Source organism: Marmota flaviventris, chromosome 11 (assembly GCF_047511675.1).
Source record: "Marmota flaviventris isolate mMarFla1 chromosome 11, mMarFla1.hap1, whole genome shotgun sequence".
Classification (NCBI taxonomy): domain Eukaryota; kingdom Metazoa; phylum Chordata; class Mammalia; order Rodentia; family Sciuridae; genus Marmota; species Marmota flaviventris.
In genome coordinates, this window is record NC_092508.1 from 51,150,510 (window position 1) to 51,172,645 (window position 22,136).

A 22,136-nucleotide genomic window follows, 5' to 3' on the forward strand; every position below is an offset into this window, starting at 1 on the left:
AATCATAAAATGATAAATCTAAAGAGACCTTAGAGAGCTTAAAACTATCTTTCTAATAAGAGATGAAAACATGAAGAGATAAAATGATTTTGGTCAGGTTAATAAGAAAATTTTAAATATTTAAAATCAAATAGTCATGAAAACAAAAAGGGAAAAGTTGTTGAATGAAACTAAAACAGTGCATAGAGGAAATTTTAAACCATTAAATGCTTTCCATATTAGAAAAAAAGATACTTTGTGAAGCTAGAAAAACTTAAGAAAATTGGACCAAAATAAATTGATGGAAGGAGATAATAAATATAAAAGCAAAAATCAATAAAATAGACCAAAGAAAAATAATAATAAAAAGAATCATAAAGATAAGTGTTGATTTTTCTGAAAAAGTAATAAAATTACTTGTAGGTTCAAAAAGAGAAAAAAATTATAAAGGAAGAGGAAATATTACTATATATCTTACATATGTCAAAAAGATAAGAAATATTATGCACAATCTATGCGAATAAAATTGACAACATAGATAAAATTGTCAAATTCTTTGAAAGATATAAATTACTAAAACAGACATAAGAAAAATTATAATCTGAATATTCATTTATCTATTTTTAAAAATTGAATTTATAATGTAACTCTTCACATGAATAAAACCCCAGGCTCAGATGACTTTCATTCTTAATTCTGATTTCCATTAGCAGTACTCAATTCAGGTAAAAGATGGTAAATTATCAAACATTTCAGGGAGAAATAAGGCCTGTCTTACACAATTTTTTTCATGACAGAGAAAAAAGGGAAAATTGGCAGCATAACCCCTAAGAAAACCTGAAAAAGACTTCAAATAAAGAAAATTACACCCCCAATCATGTCATGAAACTAGATAGAAAAGTCCTTAAAATATTAACAAATATAATTCAGCAATGTAGTAAATGAGCACATATCATGACTTGAGTAAGTTGAATATTCAAAAATCAGTTAAAATGATTCACCATCTTAAAAGAAAAAAAGGAAAAACAATTATATCATTCTTAAAGGCACAGGATGCCTTTGACAAAACTCAACAAACATTAATTATAAAAACTCTCAGCAAACAAGAAATAGGAAACCTTAATGTAACACTTCCTGGTGAGATATTGAACATTTTTATACTAAGATCGAGATATCTACTCTAAACACTTCTATTCAACATTGCATTTGAAGTTCTAGCTAGTGCAATAAGGCGCTAAAAGAAAATAAATAGATTGGATTAAAATAAGCAAAATTTGCAGAAACATGAGCATGTGCATGAAACACTTTTAGAAATTTACAAAAGCTACTGGAATTAACAAATGAGTTCATCAGAATCATAGAATCAGTTGTAGTAAATGAGAGTAGCAAGTTGAAAATGAAATTTAAAAAGTGATATTTTGAGAGCATAAGATAATAAAATACTTGAGAATACATTTAATTAAATGCATGTAAAACCCCTATGAAGAAAACCACAAAATATTGTTGAGAGAAAAACTTTAAAGACCTATATAAATGGAGAGAGTTTCCACATTAATGGATTGAAAGTCTCAATATTGCTAAGATGTCAGTTCTTCCAGAATTGATTAATATATTTAGTATAATCCTTATAAAAAATTGAAACAGGCTTCTTGGTAGAAACTGAAAAGTTGACCCTAAAATCTAAATGGAAATAACCAAAACAATTTTGAAAGAGACTAAGAAAGTTGGGGAACTCATGCTTCCTTATTACATAACTTAGTAAACAGCTACAGTGATCAAAACAGTGTATTATTGGCATAGGGATAGGGAAATATGTCAATCAAATAGAAAAGTGATTCCAGAAGTAGAACCATACATATGTGATTTTCTACAACGGCAGCAAAACAACTAAATGAGGAAAGGAAGTCTTTTTACAAATGGAAATGAAACAACAGTTATAAAAGTGTGGGAGAGAAGGAAACTTGTCTTCTACCTACACCTACACAAATAATAAATCAAGATGGACCATGCGTAAACACAGAACAGAACCCAGAACTATAAACACTTGGAGAAAAATGCAGAAGAATATCTCTCTAATCTAGGGGGAAGGCCAATATTTTTTAGAAAAGCCACACAAAGTATTATCCAAAGAGAAAAATGGTCAAGCAGACAAAAGCAGAACTTAATATTTCTGCTCTTCCAAAAATACCATTATGAAAAGATAGACCATAGAGAAAATATTTGAGCTCTAAGCATCTTTCCAGGAACTTGTTTTGAGTGTACATAAAAATTCTAACAAATCAATAATAAAAAGGAAAATCATGGCAATTTGAACAGATATTTCATAAAAGAAAATATACTTGTGGATAAAATGTACAGACAAGTATGCTTATTGTCTTTATTTATTGGGGAATTGCAAATGAAAACCACAATGAGATATTACATCTACACCAGAACAACTGGAGTTTTATTTTATGTTATCAATAACGTGGTAAAAATGGAAGTGTCACATATCACTGGTGGGAGTATAAATCATTCCAGTCACCACGGAAAAATATTGATTTGTAACATCTACTAAAGTTAGACTTAATATTGCTTATGTCCCAACATTGCCACCCCTTTTGTGTATAATCCAGATGAATTAGCATCCTTGTTCACCAAATGTCTTACAGAGGAATAATAAAAGCAGTTGTATTTATAAAAGCTCGATGCTAGAAACAATCCAAATGTCCATCAGAAATACAAATGAATTAAATAAATTATAGTATAGCCATACAATGGATTATCATGCAACAATAAAAAAAAAACTAATGATAACAAATAGTAATAAACCTTAATATCATTTATGTGAAGTTCAAAAATGGCAGTTAACCTATGGTTATACAAATCAGAATAGTGGGTACCTACATGGGGTAGGATTCCCTGGGAGAGGTTAAGGGAACTTTCTGGGGGTAATGGAAATGCTCTGTATCTTGACTGAGTGTTACACAGGGTGTTTATACAATTATACAATTCATATTTGCACATAGAGTATTTTTTTCAATTTAAAAAAGTCTATCATAATAAAAGTTCCTCATCAATTACTTAATTTTTTAAAGTCCTAAAAACATTTCCAATAATATCATGACTGCATCATCCTTTGTTTTACTGATTGCCAAACTAAGAATACCTGACAGAGTAATGAGAGTAATGAATTCAGTGAAATTGACTTGAGATGTTTTTTAAGTTCACCACCCTGTTCTTGAATGTTACAGAAAGGTAACTAATAGCAATAACGAAGATTTCAGTCAGCAGTGATTATTTACATCTGAATTTAGGGGTAGAGAGAATTGCTCCATAGGGCTACTCAGCTCCTATGTGCGTGGTACCCTGTGACTCAGATGTCTATTAGAGATTAAATCACACACAACATAAAGGTTAAATCTTGGAATAGGTAGAGCACCGTGACACTCGGGATGCTATTTGTGATCTGCATTTTTCACATGGTGTTACTAGAGTAAGGAGGTGTCGATTTTTTTTTTTTTTTTTTTTTTTTTGCGGCTTGTTTTTTTAACAGGACATTGGTGGGCGATGACAGGCATTCATGAATCCCCAAAATGTTCAGAAATGGGTAGTCCTTGCCTGAATGACCTTAACACTTAAGGTAAAACACATAACTCAACGCAGAGTAACACATTCATGTTAATATGGACGATTATAGCATCAAACTATCTCTACTAACATAGCTTTATCTCTTCCAAAATGAAAATCAACCAATTCATCATAACTGATTTAGGACTTGATCCTTAAAAAAATGGAGTCCCCCCCCCCCCCATCTTCTTTTCTTCTTTATTGGGGATTCAACCCAGAGGCACTCTACCACCAAGTTACCCCAAGGCTTTTTTTATTTTTGATTTTGATACAGGATCTCACTAAATTGCCTAGGCTTGTCTTGAACTTGCCATCCTCTTGTCTCAGCCTTCCAAGAAGCTAGGATGACAAGCATGTGCTACTGCATCCAGCTGGATAATGGAATCTTTTATTGAAATATCACTTCTCACTTTCTGCATTTTTGAAATTGAATGACTTTCAAATCCCCTTCAGAAATACATGGAGCAAAATAGGAAAATGTGGAGTTAAAGGTCAACATGAATTTGTAGTGTTAACAAATATGTTTTTCAAGCAAAACCAGTTTATCTCTAAGAGACTTACATTACCATATGATAATAACTCCAACAGGTAAAAAGTTTTCTTGCATTCAACCAAATAAATCTCATAGTGCCCTTACTTACTCTTAGCCATACTATGTACTTTAGCCCTTTGGAGTTGAGTATAGATATGGTTCCACTTCCTTGGCATTTGCATTTCTCTGAATGTATTTGACTTACACTATTAAGCTGAATTTGTGTTTCTATACTGATGGGCAGGACTGCAATGATTCTGGCATGCATTTTCTTTTTGCTCATCCTCACATAACCATCTGTGAAGTGACCACTTTGTCAAATCCACAGCATTGATAGACACCTTCTTGCTATGTATCTAGTCAAGGTAACTAGGGTTTCTCATTTTGAACAGTGAAAAAAGCATTTTAATGATGTAACCTTAAATGGTATTCCTTCATTCTTTCAGAATACACTAAGAATTTAAATACCATGTCTTCTGAGGCACTGGCTGTGCTAGAGTTTTGAGACCCATCAAAGGATGTCCAGAAATCATCACAACCCTTAGCTGCAGATTATAATATTTTATATTTCTTGCTTTTTGCTTTGTTTTCATGGTGCTGGAGATTGAACCCAGAGCTTCAAGCATTCTAGGCCAGCACAGTACCATTGAACTATATCTCCAGCCCCTTGTTAAAGAAAATATTTTACATATTTTTTTGTGTGTATTAGTCAAACATGATAAAACCAATAATGCAAAATAGAGAGATAATTGTAGAAAAGCTCAAGTGTAAGCTCTAGCTTTCCCTCTTTGCAGCAGTGATGTGGAGGGATCATCACCTTTTTACCTATGTGTATCTTCTTACCTAAACCCATTCTGCCTCCAACTCAGGATGACTGGAAAAAGCACAGTGATAGAAGGCGTCTAAGTGAGCGTCATACACTATAAACCACAACGTGGATATGAAGAATTGGTAGTATTTGTTATTCTCTAACTCAGTTTTAAGTTTTACATTTTCCCAAAGTAAAGTTACTAGAAAACATCAATTATGAAGTATCTTGTTATTGATAGTTACTTAAAGTTGAACTTTTAGGTATCCTTTGCCTAAATCCCTTAAAGCTCAGCTTTAGGTAACTATCAAATAACAGAATTTTGATTCACAGCATAATCACAAGACTTAAAAAGTAGCTAATAAGCTATTCTCTTTCCTTCTGCAGAATAAAGCATTAGACTTGGAATTCCTTCAGTAGATTTTGAACAAAATTAAACGTGATCATGATGATCTACCCAGCTCATTTTTTTAAATTGGACTTCCGTAGACACGAAGAACTTTTAAAACCGTGTGTTTCTGAAGGACAAGTCAGTGTAGACCAAGCTATTTACATCATCTCTATAAATCCCATCAATATTACCCCTATCTTTGGTGTAACTTCTTCAGATTTTCCCTCTAAAGTCAATGGAAGTTAGCTAGAGGAAATCAGGATTGTTTTCAGAATTACAGACCTGAGAAACACTTATTTCTGATTCTTGATTAAGCAACTGGTAGTAAGGAAAAGAGGTCCTCATTGCCAAAGCATGTTCACAACAAGCCTGTGACATTCATAAATACAGAGCACCCCCTCTGAGTGTTCAACAGATCCACACAGTTGCCTCTGCCCTCTGGCTATAATGGTGCATTTGAACTAAGACCAACAAGACGAAGGGAGGTGCCAAAGAATAACCCCCAGTACAGGCAGATGGTTTTTGATCCTTTTTCTCTTTTTGAGTACACATCTAGATTGACATAATAAAAACACATTAAAAAATAGTCACTTCCATGGAAATTTGTTTGTATTTTATACTTAGTTCCACATAACTAAATGAAGTATTCCATTCTTCAACTAGTTATTTTGTGACACATGAGGGGAAATCTATATTAGTGCAAAATATAATTTATGAATAAATGCTACCTTGTTAGTCAAGGAGAAAAATGATGTGAAAATTACATTATTTGGAAGGAAAGGTCAAGATTGTGATTCACCCTAAATTATATACAGTTAAGCCCCTTAATTTTGTTCAATGTTGCTAGAATATGAAGTGTGTTATTTCAAAATAAATTGTATTTCCTAGTAATAAAAAAAATAATCAGTCTATTCTTGGCCAATGATCTGATCTTGTATAGATACAATCCTCAGTATTGCATAAGTGTAAAGAACTGTAGCTGTGAGCCAGGATAATAACTTAAAATGTAAAAATCAAATATGCTAGTTTCAAGAAGCATGAAAGTGCTATAAACATCAGTTATACAGGGAGTTATAATGTTCTATAAATATTTATAATACTCACAAAAATGCAGTTATTCCAAATCATAAATTTTACTGAAAGTGAGTATGTTTGTTGCTATAATCATTAAACATTTTAACAGTTTTGGTGGCTTTCTGAGAACTTAGAAGGATCCACTTTTAGAAGGAGTGAGGGAAGGTAATTAGGTAAGCTCTTCAAAGAGGGCGAAATTAGAGCATCATCCTCCCATAGCGACCAATTAAATTTGCTTGAACTAGTGTTCTCTCAGATTCTACCCTTCTCAAAGCCTGTGGTAGGGACTTCTTGAATATTTGTTGTTGATATCGTTTTTATCACTAAAACTTAGATTGCAATGCATGAAGTTTCTCAAGATTTCTGTATTTCACCCTCAATTATCTTCTTCATTTGTTTAAAACTAAGAAATTGTTTTGGCTTCGGAGAAATGCATGGGGGGATGTGCTCTTCATTCACTGGATTTGACACTTTGTTCAGCTGTCAGAGCCTTTTACACTGTTAAGAAAGCATAAAAACAATTACTAGCTCTTTGTCATCACCTTTCATAGAAAAAACCCTCACAAATCTCCAGGGAAATTGCGGAGACAGGTATAAGCACTAGACTATGCACGTCAGTGTTCCTAGTTTGATGGGGCCACCTTGCCACCTCCTCACCTGCAGGTTTATCGCCCAGAACACAGTGCTGGACCCAGGGGCAGCACTGAGTGCACCAGTTCATTAGTTGAGTTTAGTGCTTCTGCAACCATGTGCACACCAGAAACATGTTAAGATATTAAAACGTGTGTTTTTGGCTTTATGGAGGCATTACCCTTAAATGAAAACATAAACTCCAAGTAAAATATAAATTGTTGTTTGGTTTAATACCTATTGCTTTGACCCCCTGATTTTATCCTGATGAAAAGTATATATTCTTTATCAAGGGATGGAATAAAGAAAACTATAAAGTTGATCAAATATATACAAAGAATATAACTTTTCCTTTAAATATTTTTCACTTTACCCTTGGAAGTACCCACTTGTCCTAATGGGTTTCTAGTTCCTTCATAGTCTGGCTATAGGACCCCCTACTAACTTTGTATTCATGGCCTTTATTCATCCCAAAGAATAAATAACACTTTGAAATATTTATAAATAAATTGAATAATTAATGTACTTCAGCATTTAATGAGCTTTAGCAGTGGAAATTTGATATTCTAAATTAGCTGTAGGGTACTAGAAGAAAATAGGACACTAAATCTTCACTCCAGCTATCAGAATGTCCACCTGTATATATCTGTAAATGCCTAAGTCATATATGTAAATGTTGTCACCCAATAATCTATAAAATTAGCTCATGAATTTGGGGACTACCAAAGAACCATGTAGTATTAAAATAAATCTATTAAATTTGTATTCTTAAAATACCAGATAGTAGCATTTTGACCAATAAAAACCAGTTAAATGAAACTTAACTGCATTTAATAAATAAAACCATATAATTAATCAATCAATAAAAGGAAATTAGATCTACATATGCCAAATAAATATCTTTAATACTAAGTTTCCTATGAAGTCTGTCAGTAGTCTTATTTACATTTAACAATATTATTATTATTTATATTTTAATATAAAGTATTAATGGTATTGTTATTCAACGATAAACTGTTTTTCTTATACCTTATTATTATCATGTTAAAAATAATTGCGTATTAGTTTTCAAATCTATACCTTATCCAGATTCTCTGGTTTCCTGTAGCAACACCAACAGATTCATTTTCATTCAGATTGGTGGACCAAGAGCCATCCTCTAATCATCCCAGGTCACCCCTCACACTGCACAAATTATTGTTTCAAAAGTTGAATTCTTTGTCATGTCAATTTCATGCTGGAAAAAGGGGGGGGGAAGCCAATCCCTCTGCATTACATGCTAAATTCAGTACAATGGGTCCCCCACTGTTTTAAAACAATCTAGGATATGCATTAGACTTCATGGACATCTTTAATTAACATAGCTGCACATTGTTGCTATTATGAATTATGATTCTTTGCTAAATTTAATGACTATTCACTAAATGTTAGGCACTACCTTTGGGCTTCAAATAAATTATCTTAGATATTCCTACTAGGCAGATCCTATGATCATTATATCTTAAAATGAGTAGAACAAGATGACAAAGTTAAATCAGAGGTAAGAGTTTGTTCAGCACACGCTGGGACCTGTTTGTAGTGTCAGAGCCCCTTGCACAGCAGTGCTTCAGTGACCTCTCCTGACTCCAAGGGCAATGGCATTAATAATTCTCTTCTATGTATTCAGAAGATGGGTATAAATATTAATTCTAAATAAAATTGATGCCATAAATTGAGGGAGTTGCTGACAGAGATCACAGAATCCCTTATTTCATCTTCTCTAAGTCATGACGTAGTAAAATCTTCCCTTTTGTAGTTACTTTGCTACAAACCATATTTTGATTTTCCCAAATAATTCTGATTTCAAACTTCCTGCCAGTAATCAGAGTCATGGTGTAAAGGGAATGCACAGAAAACATTCTTAAAAACCTTCAAAGATATATACTGATATGGTATAAAGATCAGGATACACAAATGTAAGAGGAAATCACAGGCTGAAAGGAAACCATGGAGTCCTGAGCCAGGCATTACTTCCAAAGTTGTGGATTGATGCGAGACAGGTGCCAGCATTTTAGGAAGAAACCAGATCTCAGAGTACTCCTTCAAATGGTGAGATATTTGAAATGAACAGGAACAAGGAAGCATCCTCTCATAAACAGATCCTCTTGAATGCAAAGGAAAACAACAATGTGTGATAAACCTTGTGAGAATAAATATTTGCACAGAGCAGCTACCTGGATTTTAGGAGTTGAAAACCCATGTTGTTAAACCCAAACATAAATGTTTAATTCTTTCACACATGTATGCAGTTAATCTAGTTTTGATAAAAGCAAATAGCAAAGAATCACTGAGATTTTGATTTTCTCGAAGAAGAATACATTAAAATTATGTCTGAAGAATGTAAGAATGTTGAAGGTATACCTCATTACTTCTTGTGGGAAATTTAATAAAGCTTAGTAAACAGAAAGGTATTTCCAAATGTTCATACACATTTAAGTTGAAAAAGCTGTCCAATAACAAAACCTTGATTCTGAAGTTTTGCTGGTGTGTTTGACATTAAATAAAAAAGGAACAAAAAAGTCCATGAGTTGAATTGTTACTTAAATTCTAAATAATATGCTGAGATGATTAATTTATACCAACTTCTGAAAATTGCAAAAATCTCTTTATAATCAAGGGATTGTAACACTAAGACAAAGTGTTAAAATGTTTCTGATTTTCCCCTGAAGAAGCTTCTCCCAAAGAAATCGTCTAGTAAAAATTTTAGATACTTGATCTTGTAGTTATATTTATATATAAGTAGAAAAGTAGTGCGGGATTAAGAAATGAAAGACTCAGCTTTTCATTTGTGTTACCTAGGCTGCTCACTATCTTAGTTTGCCCCACCTAAGTCTTCACTCCTCTGTTTTTCTTTCCTCAGGGAGACAAAGAAGCGGAACTAGGGCTTCCATTTTCTCCACTTTGTGATCGGAATTCAACGATGGTGGCCCAATCCCAAATAGGTAATCTGAAGGATGGTAATTGGGCAAAGTGGATGTGTGTTTTCTATTTTCACATGTGTACACCATTCTGTTCAAAGTCCCCTAGGAAAAACTCACTCTATATTCATGACAAAGTTTGCCTTTAGGCTGATCTAGATGATGCTGAGTGATAAAAATTATTGAAATAATTTACAAAATGAATTCAATAAAGGAGAATTGGCAAATGTCATTGTTATTCTAGCTATAATCTTTTATACAAAATAAAGTGCTTTCTTCTTGGGAAGGGACTGTAATTTTCATTTGTTGTTGACTATTGTGTTCTATAATTTAATCTCTTAGGTATAAGGCAATTTGATGAAAATATTAGCATTCCTATTCTGTTAATGCTAAGTATCCATAGTATGCTTGATATGCAATCTCATATTAGTTTGGGGGAAAAAGTTCCTGTGATATGACTAAATAAGCCAACTGCAAGAAACTTGCAAAATCATATTGCTTCCAACCTCATTCATTGTCATCTGTATTTTTGTTGGGAAATTCAACTCCAGTCCATTATTAAAACATGATTGCTATGCTGCATGGTTTGAATATTTGTAATAGTTCTTCCCTTAGCTAGCATATTTCTCACTGAATTACACAATCGATGAAAATGAAAATAGCCATCTTACCTCTATATTTTGGCAGCTGTACCCCAAAGCAGCAGGGTGGTCAGAAAGCTGCTTACTCTGGCCTTCCTCCTTCCTAACCAAGTTCAACAGCTGTTTATCTAGAGATTATGAGGAAGGTGCTTATTCTCAATGTTGTGCAGTCTGAGGATTTCCTAGCAAGCTGGGAAGGAGTGATGTTCTTGAGGCTCATTGCTGTCATATAAATTGCTACCATATTACCTCATTGGACAGTCTACCTATACTGGTCATTTAAACCCATTCATGGAACTCGAAATCACACTCTGGGTAGGCAATTAACATTACTTTGATTTAAGATGTCAATTAAAATGTACATTTATAGGAATTTTTAAAGTTATAAACATGCCTCAATATGTACTATAAATAATATAGTTACTTGAAATGTTAATTACTTTATCATATGTGGATATTCCCAGGGCATTCTCACTTAAAGACCCTTCTTCCCATTATTCTTTTATATTTAGGTAATAGTTTATTGCTCCCAGGTGGGTTTAAGGACACAAGCCCTTGATTTCAAGCACCAAATATTTCCTGGGATCTTAGGGATGTTGTCCTCTCCTCTCTACTTAAATACCGGGTAGTCAATGTCCCCAGAGGACAATGCCCTTTTCTCTGTGTGTCATTTTCTATCTTGATGAGTACTTTAAATGTGAAAGTCTTCATTCAATACTGACATCTAAAAAGCAGTAGGTTTAGTGCTGTCTCCCGGAGATGTTACTGTTCCTGGGCTGATTTGACAGCACACGCCTACATGCTGCGAACTAACACTTTACATCCAGGGAATAATAAACAGCAATTTGAAATTCGAACAAGTTGGCAGAAAGCTCTGACTGACATAGTAAGAAAAAATGTAAAAGGTGGTTGCCTTCCCATAGCCCGAGGGAAAAATGTCAATTATTTAATTCCTTTGGGGTTCAGATATTATTTCTTTCTGGTCAGTAATAAAATTCACAACAAAATGAAGACCTTTCCCAAAGAGTAATGATCCTTCTCATTGGGACAGAAAAAAACATATTCCCACTCATTTGATCTGCATCTATTGTTAGCAATAGCATGTAAAGCTGAACATTAAATAGGAAAGCCAATATACTTAAGTTAGCAAGCCTAAATTGTAGCACTTATACTGCTTGGGAGATTATTCTGTAGAACAGTTAAGCTATTTTAAAGATTGTGCTATTGGATTAAAATAGTATCAAAGGGCAAGAAAACTGATATTATAGTTGATATTTGCTATCTCAGGAGTGTGCCAAAGAGAGGCTCTTCGAATTTTACTGATATTAGAATTCTGGAAGTTGTAACACTTTGATTTATCTTTTTAAATTTTTTTTCTTTTTCTTTTTTAGGTTTCATTGATTTCATAGTAGAGCCAACATTTTCTCTTCTGACAGACTCAACAGAGAAAATTGTTATTCCTCTTATAGAGGAAGCCTCCAAAACTGAAACTTCTAACTGTGGGGCAGGCAGGTATGATGTTTTTCTTTTATATCATTTTTCATATCTGTGGTTTTTAATAACCTTTTATTATTTAATGATTATCCTTATTTCTTAAAACTAGGCAGGGAGTTCTTGGATTAATTATTAGGTAGTATTGCCACCTAGTGTCATGATATTGTACTGCATCTTCCTTCAATATTGAGAACTGAGGTCCACAGTTCAAGAAAAATCCAAGTCCTCTAAGTACAGGAAGAGGAGTCCCTGGCTCTCAGTGGGAAAGGGAGGCAAACAGCTGCCACATGCTCACAACTGGACCTGTCTATCTGCTGTTCTACTTCAACAGTCGTTTTCATAAACTTTTTCAGGCTTTGTTCCCTCATCCCATATCCTGACTGACCCTCTTCTCTTTTGTATCTTTTGGTTTCTTTGGTTATTACTGTTAGTTCAACCATTGTGGGGTTACATGTTGCTGAGGTGCTGAGACGATCAAATTCAAAAGGCTTGGTGAATGACGGGAGCTATTCCCCAGACTATTCCCTTACAGCAGTGGACCTGAAGAGCTTCAAGAACAACCTGGTGGACATCATTCAGCAGAACAAGGAGAGGTGGAAAGAGTTGGCTGCACAAGGTAGGGTTGTTTACGTCATCTCCCTGCCCCATCTCCTTTAATAGTTTGGATTTTTCTTCCCTTCATCTTTTTCTTTTATAAAATATGAAAGCTTTGGTATTTGGAATTTGGCTGCCATTTGATTATTCATGAACAATTGGCTTCTTTGTTAAATGAAAAGGAATTCTGCCCTGGATATTCCATGTGGGCTGTGGATATGTGTCAGTGGTAGGCAACCTGGAAGTGGCACAACAAAATGGTGACAAAACATTGTGGCACAATCACCCCTATGCTTTTGTAGATGAGCTTTCTAACCTGTTTTAGCTCCGGGCTATTTGAATGTTAAGCAGTAAATCTTCTCAAATTGTTGTGTTTCTCTCGATGGATTTCCAGTGTCATAGAATAGTTGATCCTGTTAATGCTGTTCAGTTTTATATTTGTTTTCTATGGAGAGGAAAAAATTGCCCTCTTTCACATCACCAAAACAGAAAGTCCTTTCCCTCAACATTTTGAGAGAAATAAAGAAGATTATTTATATCATCTGCTTTAGAAGTAGCTAGAGAATTAAGCACTGTATGGGTTGACTATTATTATTATAGCTTTTTTTTGGTTGTACTTCTTTGATGTATTCTAGGAATCAGAGATATAATTTAAAAAAAAAGAGGCAAAAATTCCTATGCTCATGAAGGAATGAGAGAGAATCAGGAACAAGATTGAAATTTTAAACAAGTGGTCAGAAAAGGCTTCAAGCAGTGATAATTTAAATAAATACATGGAGGATGTTAGAATGAGAGTCATGAGGAAGTCTAGGGTAGTGGGAAAGAAATTTTCTTACAAAGGAAGTGGCCACCACATCATCTGGGAGGTAGAGCTTGCCTGACATATAAAGAAGCCAGTGAAGTAGGGAGAAACTGGGCAAGTAGGAATGATGTAGGCAATGAGATAAAAGGTGTAAAGTGGTGCCAGATCATTGGTTTGCATCCAAGAGAGATGGGAAAGCCAATTGTAGGGCTTTCAGAAAAAAAACGGAGAAATACGAACTGAGGCTTTAAAAGGAAAACATTCTTTTGTGTGGGAGGCAAAAAATGTAAACTAGGAGACCAGAAAGAAGGTGATTGATCATAATCCAGGAGAAAGATGGGAGCTTAAAGCAAATAGTAAAGGTGGAGAGTGTGTCAGAATTCTGGATACATAAAGATGGTACCTGAAACTGTATGCATGCAAGAGTGATAAGCAAAAAGAGATTGGATTCTGGATATATTTTCAAATAATGTGTTACCAGATTGGATGTAGAGTGATTATGAAATAGTCAAGAATGGTGTCAGGCTTTTTGGTTTCCTTACACATTGTATCTATGTAAATTTATATGATTATTTCACCAAACACTTTCTCATTCTAGCAAAGGTGAAGATGCACATGACGTATTCCCCAGTAATTCCACTTCCATATTTTTACTATATAGATAATTTTGCTCTTGTACATAAAAAGACATGTCCAAAATTTTTATAGCACAATCATTCATGAAAGCAAAACAAAGCAAAAAAAGAAAAAAAGAAAGAAAGAAAGGATTCATATATTGTACTTTGTATTATGTAATAGTATAAAAATATTAAAATAAACTTGAGATATAAACATGAATGGGAATGAATGACACAAACAGCATTGAGCAAAACACATGATCTGCTGAAATATTTTAAGATGCCATTTATAAAAAGTTAAAAAACAAAACAAAACTAAACACCAAGCAATAGGTTTTAGAACCAGGTGAACTGATACATCCCTATAATTCCAGCAACTCAGGAAGCTGAGGCAGGAGGACTGCAGGTTTGAGGTCAGCTTCACAATGAAAAAAATAAAAGAGACTAGGGATGTCTTTAGTGCCCCTGGGTTCAATCCCTAGTACCAAAAGAAGAAAATATAGGTTTTAGGGTACATATATGAAAAAAAATGAAGAATTATAGGGACAAATATTCAGAATTATTCTAGAAGGTAGGATGGATTATTTATAAATTAGTAATATTTTATTTCTTAGATTGGGTACTACATAAATGTTCATATAATGATTATATATAAGATATATCCTTCATATGCACATAGAAACTCATTTGCATGAATAGACTCTTTCATAATAAAAATGAAAAAAATGTGATCAGCTATAAAAATACAGCTTCTAAAATAGTCAGTTTTAAAGTTGATGTGTATCAATCATATTTTATCATTTTAATTTCCTATTATCATTTTCAGTGTGTGTAAGATACACTGTTTATTATAACTTTATTACAATTATACCAAGATGAAAATGAACAGTTTGCATGATGCTTAGAGCTGCAGAGAATCAGTTAAACATCAAGGTTCTGAAGAAACTCACAGGTGCTTGGTCATCATCACGTTAGCTCTGGAACTATAGTTCATAGATGTCTCAAAAACATACAGTGAAAGGTTGCACATCCTTAGACTCCAAGGCATGAAGCTTCTGGGTCATCAATAATACAAAAAATCATTTTAAATAGTAATTTGCATTCAGTAAGCCTTCTATTAAGGAGCTGGACACATCTAAGTATGTTGCATTTGGAAAACAAGTGCTTTCCTTCATTTCCTCATGTTCATTTATGGTTAAATTTTATCATTTAGACCTTATGATGGGTTCAGCTCCTTAGCACGTTTTGTCTTTGCCAATCCTCCACCCTCATCTCCAACAGGAGATTTTAAGAGGGTTCATGGTGATTCTTCCAGAAGAGGGTGGGAGAAATAGTGGGAGGAGTTGCTCTTCCTTTCTTGTATCACACAGCCTTTCTTAGCCTCAACATATGTGGTCATTGATATAACAGTGTCTGCCTGATCAAAGCTCACTCCTCGAGACAGCCCCCAGTGTCATAAATCTGTGACTGTCTCCAGCTGTGCGTAAGACCTATGAATCAGCTTTGTAAACAAGGCTTCTAAGGGAGTGATGGAAGAAAAGATCACGTGTGCCTGTACTGGAGACCAGTGAGATGATATGTGCCTCTTGTAAACAAGGAAAATCATATACCTGAACATTAAAGAGCCCTACAGATGTAGCTCATTTCCATCAGTGGCATTTGATCTTGTGCCAGGTGCAATGTCTGGGTCTGGAGCTGAGGTGGAGCCAATGAGGTTCCTTTGGGGAACTGTTAGAGAAGCACTCCTCATTAAAGCTGTGCTTGAATGGCAAGTACTAATGGTAGTTCTCCTTCACCACAAAACAATGACTTTCATAAGCCACCTGGAAGTTTGTTCCATCTTAGACACACAGATTCCAAATTGAACCAGGTCTACTGAAGCCACCTTGATCAGAACAAAGGCTGGGAATCAGTCTCAGATCGGCATTCTGTCCCCCTTCCCAAGGAGAATGTGTATTTGAGAAAATAAGTTATGCCCCAGAAGTCCCATACCCTTGAGGTCAATCCTGAATGAAATGTAATGCATTTCTTTCTGTACTGGGATTAGTAGTAGTAGGGGTGAAGAGATCAGGACACATTTCCTATGACATGGGCTTTCTCGAGGTTCTGACATTCCCCTTTGAAGGTTTGCACTACATCTCCACCCAGGGAGAAACAGTGTCATCTGAGATATCATGATGAGAGTGTTGCAAATGGTGGGAAGTAGGGATCCTGGCATAGGTTGATAGCCACTAATGAAGTCATCACCAAAATAGTCACAGAGGCTTCCTATGTTCTAGTACAAAACACATGCCTGTCTATATTTTTGAGAACAGAGTTCAGGGTCTGTTCATCTTGGATCTCTGGCAATTCCTGCTCATGCCCAGGTAAGAGTTCAGTAACTATTGATTAGAGGAGAGTTGACTGTACTCTCTGGAAGTCTGATTTTAATGGTGAGTCCATCAAAATGAAATGATATCACTCACAATCTTTGTACAGCTTTCTTTGTTAGCTAAAAAATGGAAATTCCACTGATAAATGGCGAAAGAGAAAACTAAATACATGGGACATTGTACAGAACTTCCTCTTCTCATTTGATATCTGCACTTGCTTTGTGTTTTCTAATACCCAAAACTTGGTCACTTGCTTTAATTTTACTTTTCAATATGAGTAATGACTGCAAGAGTTCACAGGAGTTTTGTGACCTCAGAAAACCATTAGGTAAGAGAAGTGACCAAGGAAATTTGGGGTGTAGATAGGGTAGAGGGTGGGAGGAAAAGAGTGGGATCAGATGCTGTACTGTTTAACAGGTGATGGGGGGTGGGTAGAGGTAGTGGGTAGGAACAGTTCTGAGGTAGTTGTCTCATTGATGTGCCCCTCATGTAGCTGGAGTTCAATGTAACCAAAGTTTGACAGGGTTACTTCACACTGCCCACAGAGAAGCCAGGTTCAAGACTTTGTTATATATCCTCAATAATTAACCAGTTCCAAGTACATTTGTTGGTTTCTTATCTTAACACCTCAGAAAAGACTCTAAATATCTTCAGTTGTACCCACACATCTCTGTTCTCTCTTCAAAACCTTTAGGCTTACATTCCTCTTGATTCTAGATCTCTTTTTCTCTCCCACTTGGAGTATAATATCCCCTCAATTGCTCAGAGCAATTTAGTTCTGACCTCAGACAATCCATTCAACAAAACAAAAACCTTATTCTTGACTTAAAATGCCATTATAGTTCTTCAAGCATGCCTTGAGATTGTCAGGGTTGATCATAGTTTTGTTATTATTTTCAACATCATTGGAATTCTCATAAAAGTTTAATTTACTCATTACCCTCAGGACATTTATCAAAAACCTTTATGACTATACCTATGACTTACCTCAGTACTCAGACAATCATCATAGAACTATCAATGAACTAGGTATTTTCTTATTTTTCGACATTTTACTATTCATTTGATGTATTAAACATATAATTTTAAATAAACAAGTTTAAGATTATGCATATTGTTAGAAAAGCTAATAAATTTTTTAATGAAACGAAAGATTCTAAAGAATACATTTTATCATTGCCTGAAAAATTAAAAAACAAGACTAGAAATCTTTCTCACTAAAAGAGAAGCATTTAAAAAATGATGGAAGAACATTAATATTTTCAAAAGATGAAATTTACATTATAGTTAGTATGATATGTTAAGAGATTTTGATAGATCACTAATTAAACCTTAGGCATTGTTACTTACACAGTGCTTCTCCTTATTCACAGGAAGTTTGTTTTAAGACTCTTAGTGGATCCCTGAAAACACTCATAGAATCCAATCCTATAAATACTATGCTTTTTCTTATAGATTCATACCTATGACAAATTTTAGTTAATAAATCGGCAGTGTATGCTTTTTCTTATAGATTCATACCTATGACAAATTTTAGTTAATAAATCAGGCACTGTAAGAGATAAACAACCATCATCAATAATAAAAAAGAATGATCATAATAATATACTGTCATAAAAGTTATGTAAATGTGGTATCTCCCCTCTCAAAATATTTATTATACTATACTCACCATTCTTCTTGTGATGTGAGGTAATTCTTAAAGGAAACATTTTTTTTCTGCTTCTCTTTGGTATATCTGAATTGCCAGCATCACTATAGTCTTGCATTTGGGAAACTTTATCAAGTAAAATAAAGGTTACTCAAACACAAACACTGAGATGCAGCAACAGGCCAATAACTGAGATGCTACTAAGTAACTAACAAACAGGTAGCATATACAGAGTGGCTACACCAGACAAAAGGATGATTCATGTTGCACATGAGAAGAAGTCAGACTATATGAGATTTCATTCCTTTCTCAGGAAAGCACACAATTTAAAACTTAGGTTTATTTCTTTTACATTAAAATTGTTTGGACGATGGTTGACCTCTGGTAACTGAAACCTGGAAAAGTGAAGTCATGAATAAGGAAGAACTACTATATATGGAATATCTTAAATTTTAATATTGTTTATTATATATGGTAAGTGACTTTTGCATTTATGTAAATTCATATTCTGCTAAGCATGTATTTATGTGCTCAACAATATATTGCTTCTATCACAGTCATTATACTGTTAATCAAACAGCACTGTGATTTAGGTATTATTCATTTAATAAGGAGAAACTGAAGTTTAAGGGAGCCAAGTAGGTCATATGCCACCACAGATTTGTATGTATATTACAAGTGATATACATATAATATAATACATACAAATACTAATTTTCTCATTCCTTTTCACAGTTTTCATGCAATACACAGGTAGGAGTAATCACAGAAAAAGGAAACAGTTTCTTGTGAAACCTTACCCCAGAGACTAGCATGATTGCTTCAAGAAATCTTCTTCTGTCTAATCTTAGTACAGCAAATCCAACAAGCTTTCAATGTACTCATCAAGTCAGCTATGTCCCAGGGGCATTTTTATGTTAAAATATTAAAAATGTATTAATTTGGAAGTGAGATTTTATACCATATATTGATTTATTCACTCATTCATTGGTCATTTCTACAAAAATTATTGTGATCATTCTATAAGGAAAGAATCGTAATATGACAAAAATGAAACTCAGAGATCTCAAGTTACTATCTAAATAATTGGTCTTCATAAAGTCTAGGCTCTGCATCCAGTTTGCTTAAGTTCAAAGTTACCTTCTAGATCATATCACAGAAGCAAATTGTGGAAGATGATTGGTAGAGGTTCATTTTCTAAGTTTTTCTCTAGAGCAAGAGTGCCATGCTGTTTGCTGGAGGAGGATCTGTGACAACAGCAATACTGAAGGGTGCTTCAAGTATACTGTGTGTGTGTCCTGCACACCTTTATTTGCCTGAGCAGTAAAAGTAGGAAGGGAGGTAGAGGGAGTGGATGTGTATCTCTTCCTGATTACTGGTTGACTCCATGATGATAAAATCCCACCCCCTCCAAGGTTTATAAGATAAGGGATGAAAAAGGTATGAAAAGGGATCTGGGCTGGTAGAAGGTGGACTGTTGGGAGAGGTGCTTTGGAAGAGGAGCAACTTTAAGGTTTTATTGATAGTAGGAGGCTGTCAGGATATAAGAAACTGTTTCCATGAGAGTCTACCCATCCTCGCCATCTCCACACATGGTACACGCTTTGTTCTTTCATTTAGTCAGAGAGAACCCTAACACATGCCTTATTGACTATGATAGATGATTTTTTAACTTTCTCTGAGAACCCTCATTATTATGATTAACAACTTCAGCTAATGCTGCTGATTTAATTCAGTCTCATTCAGAACTGATGACAAAGACTATGTTCATATACAAAATTTGTTCACAAATGAATAAATATAAGTATTTTCTATAACTTTTTATGTATTAGTATATTTCCCAGAGTATAATATTCTTTTCTTAAAACATATTTCTGTAACTATCCCAAACTAGAATTGGAGTCAATATAAAGTCTTGAAAATAGGAAAGAAATCTAATCTTCAATATATTCAGAATTGTTCTAAAACCCAAATTCAGCCAAATTTGTCATTTTATAGTTTATCATAATGCTTATGTAGCTACCAATTTATTATTAATAATGCTTGTAATATTATTTATATTAAATGACAAAGAATGATATTGTCAGTCATGATTATAACTTGTAAGACAATAGCAATGTCTTAATGATTTTCGAGATGCTTTCTCAGGAGATTAAAGACTAGCATACCTGAAAGTCATGTTGTAGTCTATATAAGCACATTCACTCATCTAGCTCTGTACTTCTATAAGGAATGTGGTTGAAGTTAGATTATATAAGATCAATAGAAAAAAGTCATTTTCTGGTGATAAAAGGGTATATGAGCTTATTTTTTATGTTAAAAAAGAAATCAGACTGCTATCTCCTTATAGAGTATAATTCTACATCCAGAAATCTGTATACTATTTGTAAGTAGACAATACTAATATCTTTCAAGATTATCTTTTATTAGGATACTGAGCATCTCTATGCTAGTTGAGCTCCCTAGGAATCCAGGCAACAATTCAAGTGAAGAGAAAAATTAATTGAATTATATATTTTTTTAAAAAAAGAATCATGTCAAGATCACTACTGATGAGTGCAAAGATAACAAAAGATTTCAGTAGGAAAAGTTTCAAATTATATTTAAAATTAGAAAAATACATAATTTATATTTATAATTTTATCTTAGTAACCCCACAAACATAGCTGATTATAAAAGCTAATTAAAACATTTTTTTCCACAACTTCCTGACAACATTTTCTCTAGATTGTTAAGATAAGTACTTTTTTCTTTTTTTTCAGAAAAAAAATTCAATTCATGGAAGTGTAAGTTTTGCTATCCGTAAACACCTTTAAGTAAAATCTCGTGCATGATGGCAGCTCTGTTCTGACCAAAAGGCTTGTTGGCACTTTCAATACTCTTGCTGGAAATCTACCTGGCTGTGTGTGAGAAAGGGAACACATTTTTGCAGATTGCTCAGTTAACATCATGAACCACCAAAACATCAGCTGCAAATTCCTCATTTGACCTAGCTCAACTGGTGTGGAACTGATTCATCTGATGTTTACATCAGCATCTTTATACTATTCAATATCAGTTTAAATAGTATTTTGTGGCATTTCTCTTTGCTGAGATGATATGGTGAGTGACAATACCTTTTTGTTGAGCAGCCAATCAATAATTTGTTATTTCTGCAATAAAGCCACCCACGTATTTTCACGCTGCCAGTCCCTTTTCTAAAATGTCTAAAACATAGTGTGAATTTCATAACATTCACTTATCTTTTTTATTAATTCTACTTTTTGTTCTTCTGAAAAATGCTTTAATGGTTCTCTACCGTTAAAAATATTCATGGGGCTGGGGTAGTGGCTCAGTGGTGGAGCACTTACCTAGCATGTATGAGGCACTAGGTTCAATCATCAGCACCACATGAAAATAAATAAACAAAATGAAGGTATTGTGTCCATCTACAACTAAAAATATATATTTAAAAAAATTATTCATAAAACCTTTAAGGGGCAGATATCTAACAAGTAATGCAGAAGCTGGGGTTGTGGATCAATGGTAGAGCACTCCCCTAGCATATGTAAGGCATTGGTTTTAAGCACCACATTAAAATAAATAAATAAAACGTGTTTTTTAAAACAAGAAATGTATATGTTATAGTGGGAGTGATTGGCAGGGATAAAGTGTTTTAATGTACTGTTTTCATTAGATTTGAAAATTTGTCCACTATATAATTCAATTTAAGATTAGTCACATTATTTTCCTCCAGAAAAATCCTTTGAAATATTTTTAAGAAGTGTTTTTTAATTATTTTCCTTGGATTCCCTCAAAGCTGATTTAATGGTTAGTTGTACTGGAGTAGAAGGAATGCTCCAAGAATTAATGAGCTAAGTAAGAATGGCTATGTCTAATATTGAAGAGTATATTTTCACAAAGAATTACATTTATTCCCACTCTATGACTCTGGTCCCCTCAGGAAAAAAAAATGGTTTTAATATATCATCAAATTTAATTTCAA

The 22,136-nt window shown here is 33.9% G+C and overlaps 1 protein-coding gene across 1 annotated transcript in view; it reads left to right on the forward strand.

The window, feature by feature from the left end:
- Nucleotides 1-22,136, forward strand: part of Pde1a (phosphodiesterase 1A) — a 256,677-nt gene that overhangs the window by 210,191 nt on the left and 24,350 nt on the right. The window contains exons 11-13 of the mRNA XM_071619008.1: nucleotides 9,923-10,004; nucleotides 12,013-12,133; nucleotides 12,547-12,731. Of these exons, the coding sequence (XP_071475109.1) occupies nucleotides 9,923-10,004; nucleotides 12,013-12,133; nucleotides 12,547-12,731 (388 nt within the window). The remainder of the gene's footprint in view (nucleotides 1-9,922; nucleotides 10,005-12,012; nucleotides 12,134-12,546; nucleotides 12,732-22,136) is intronic.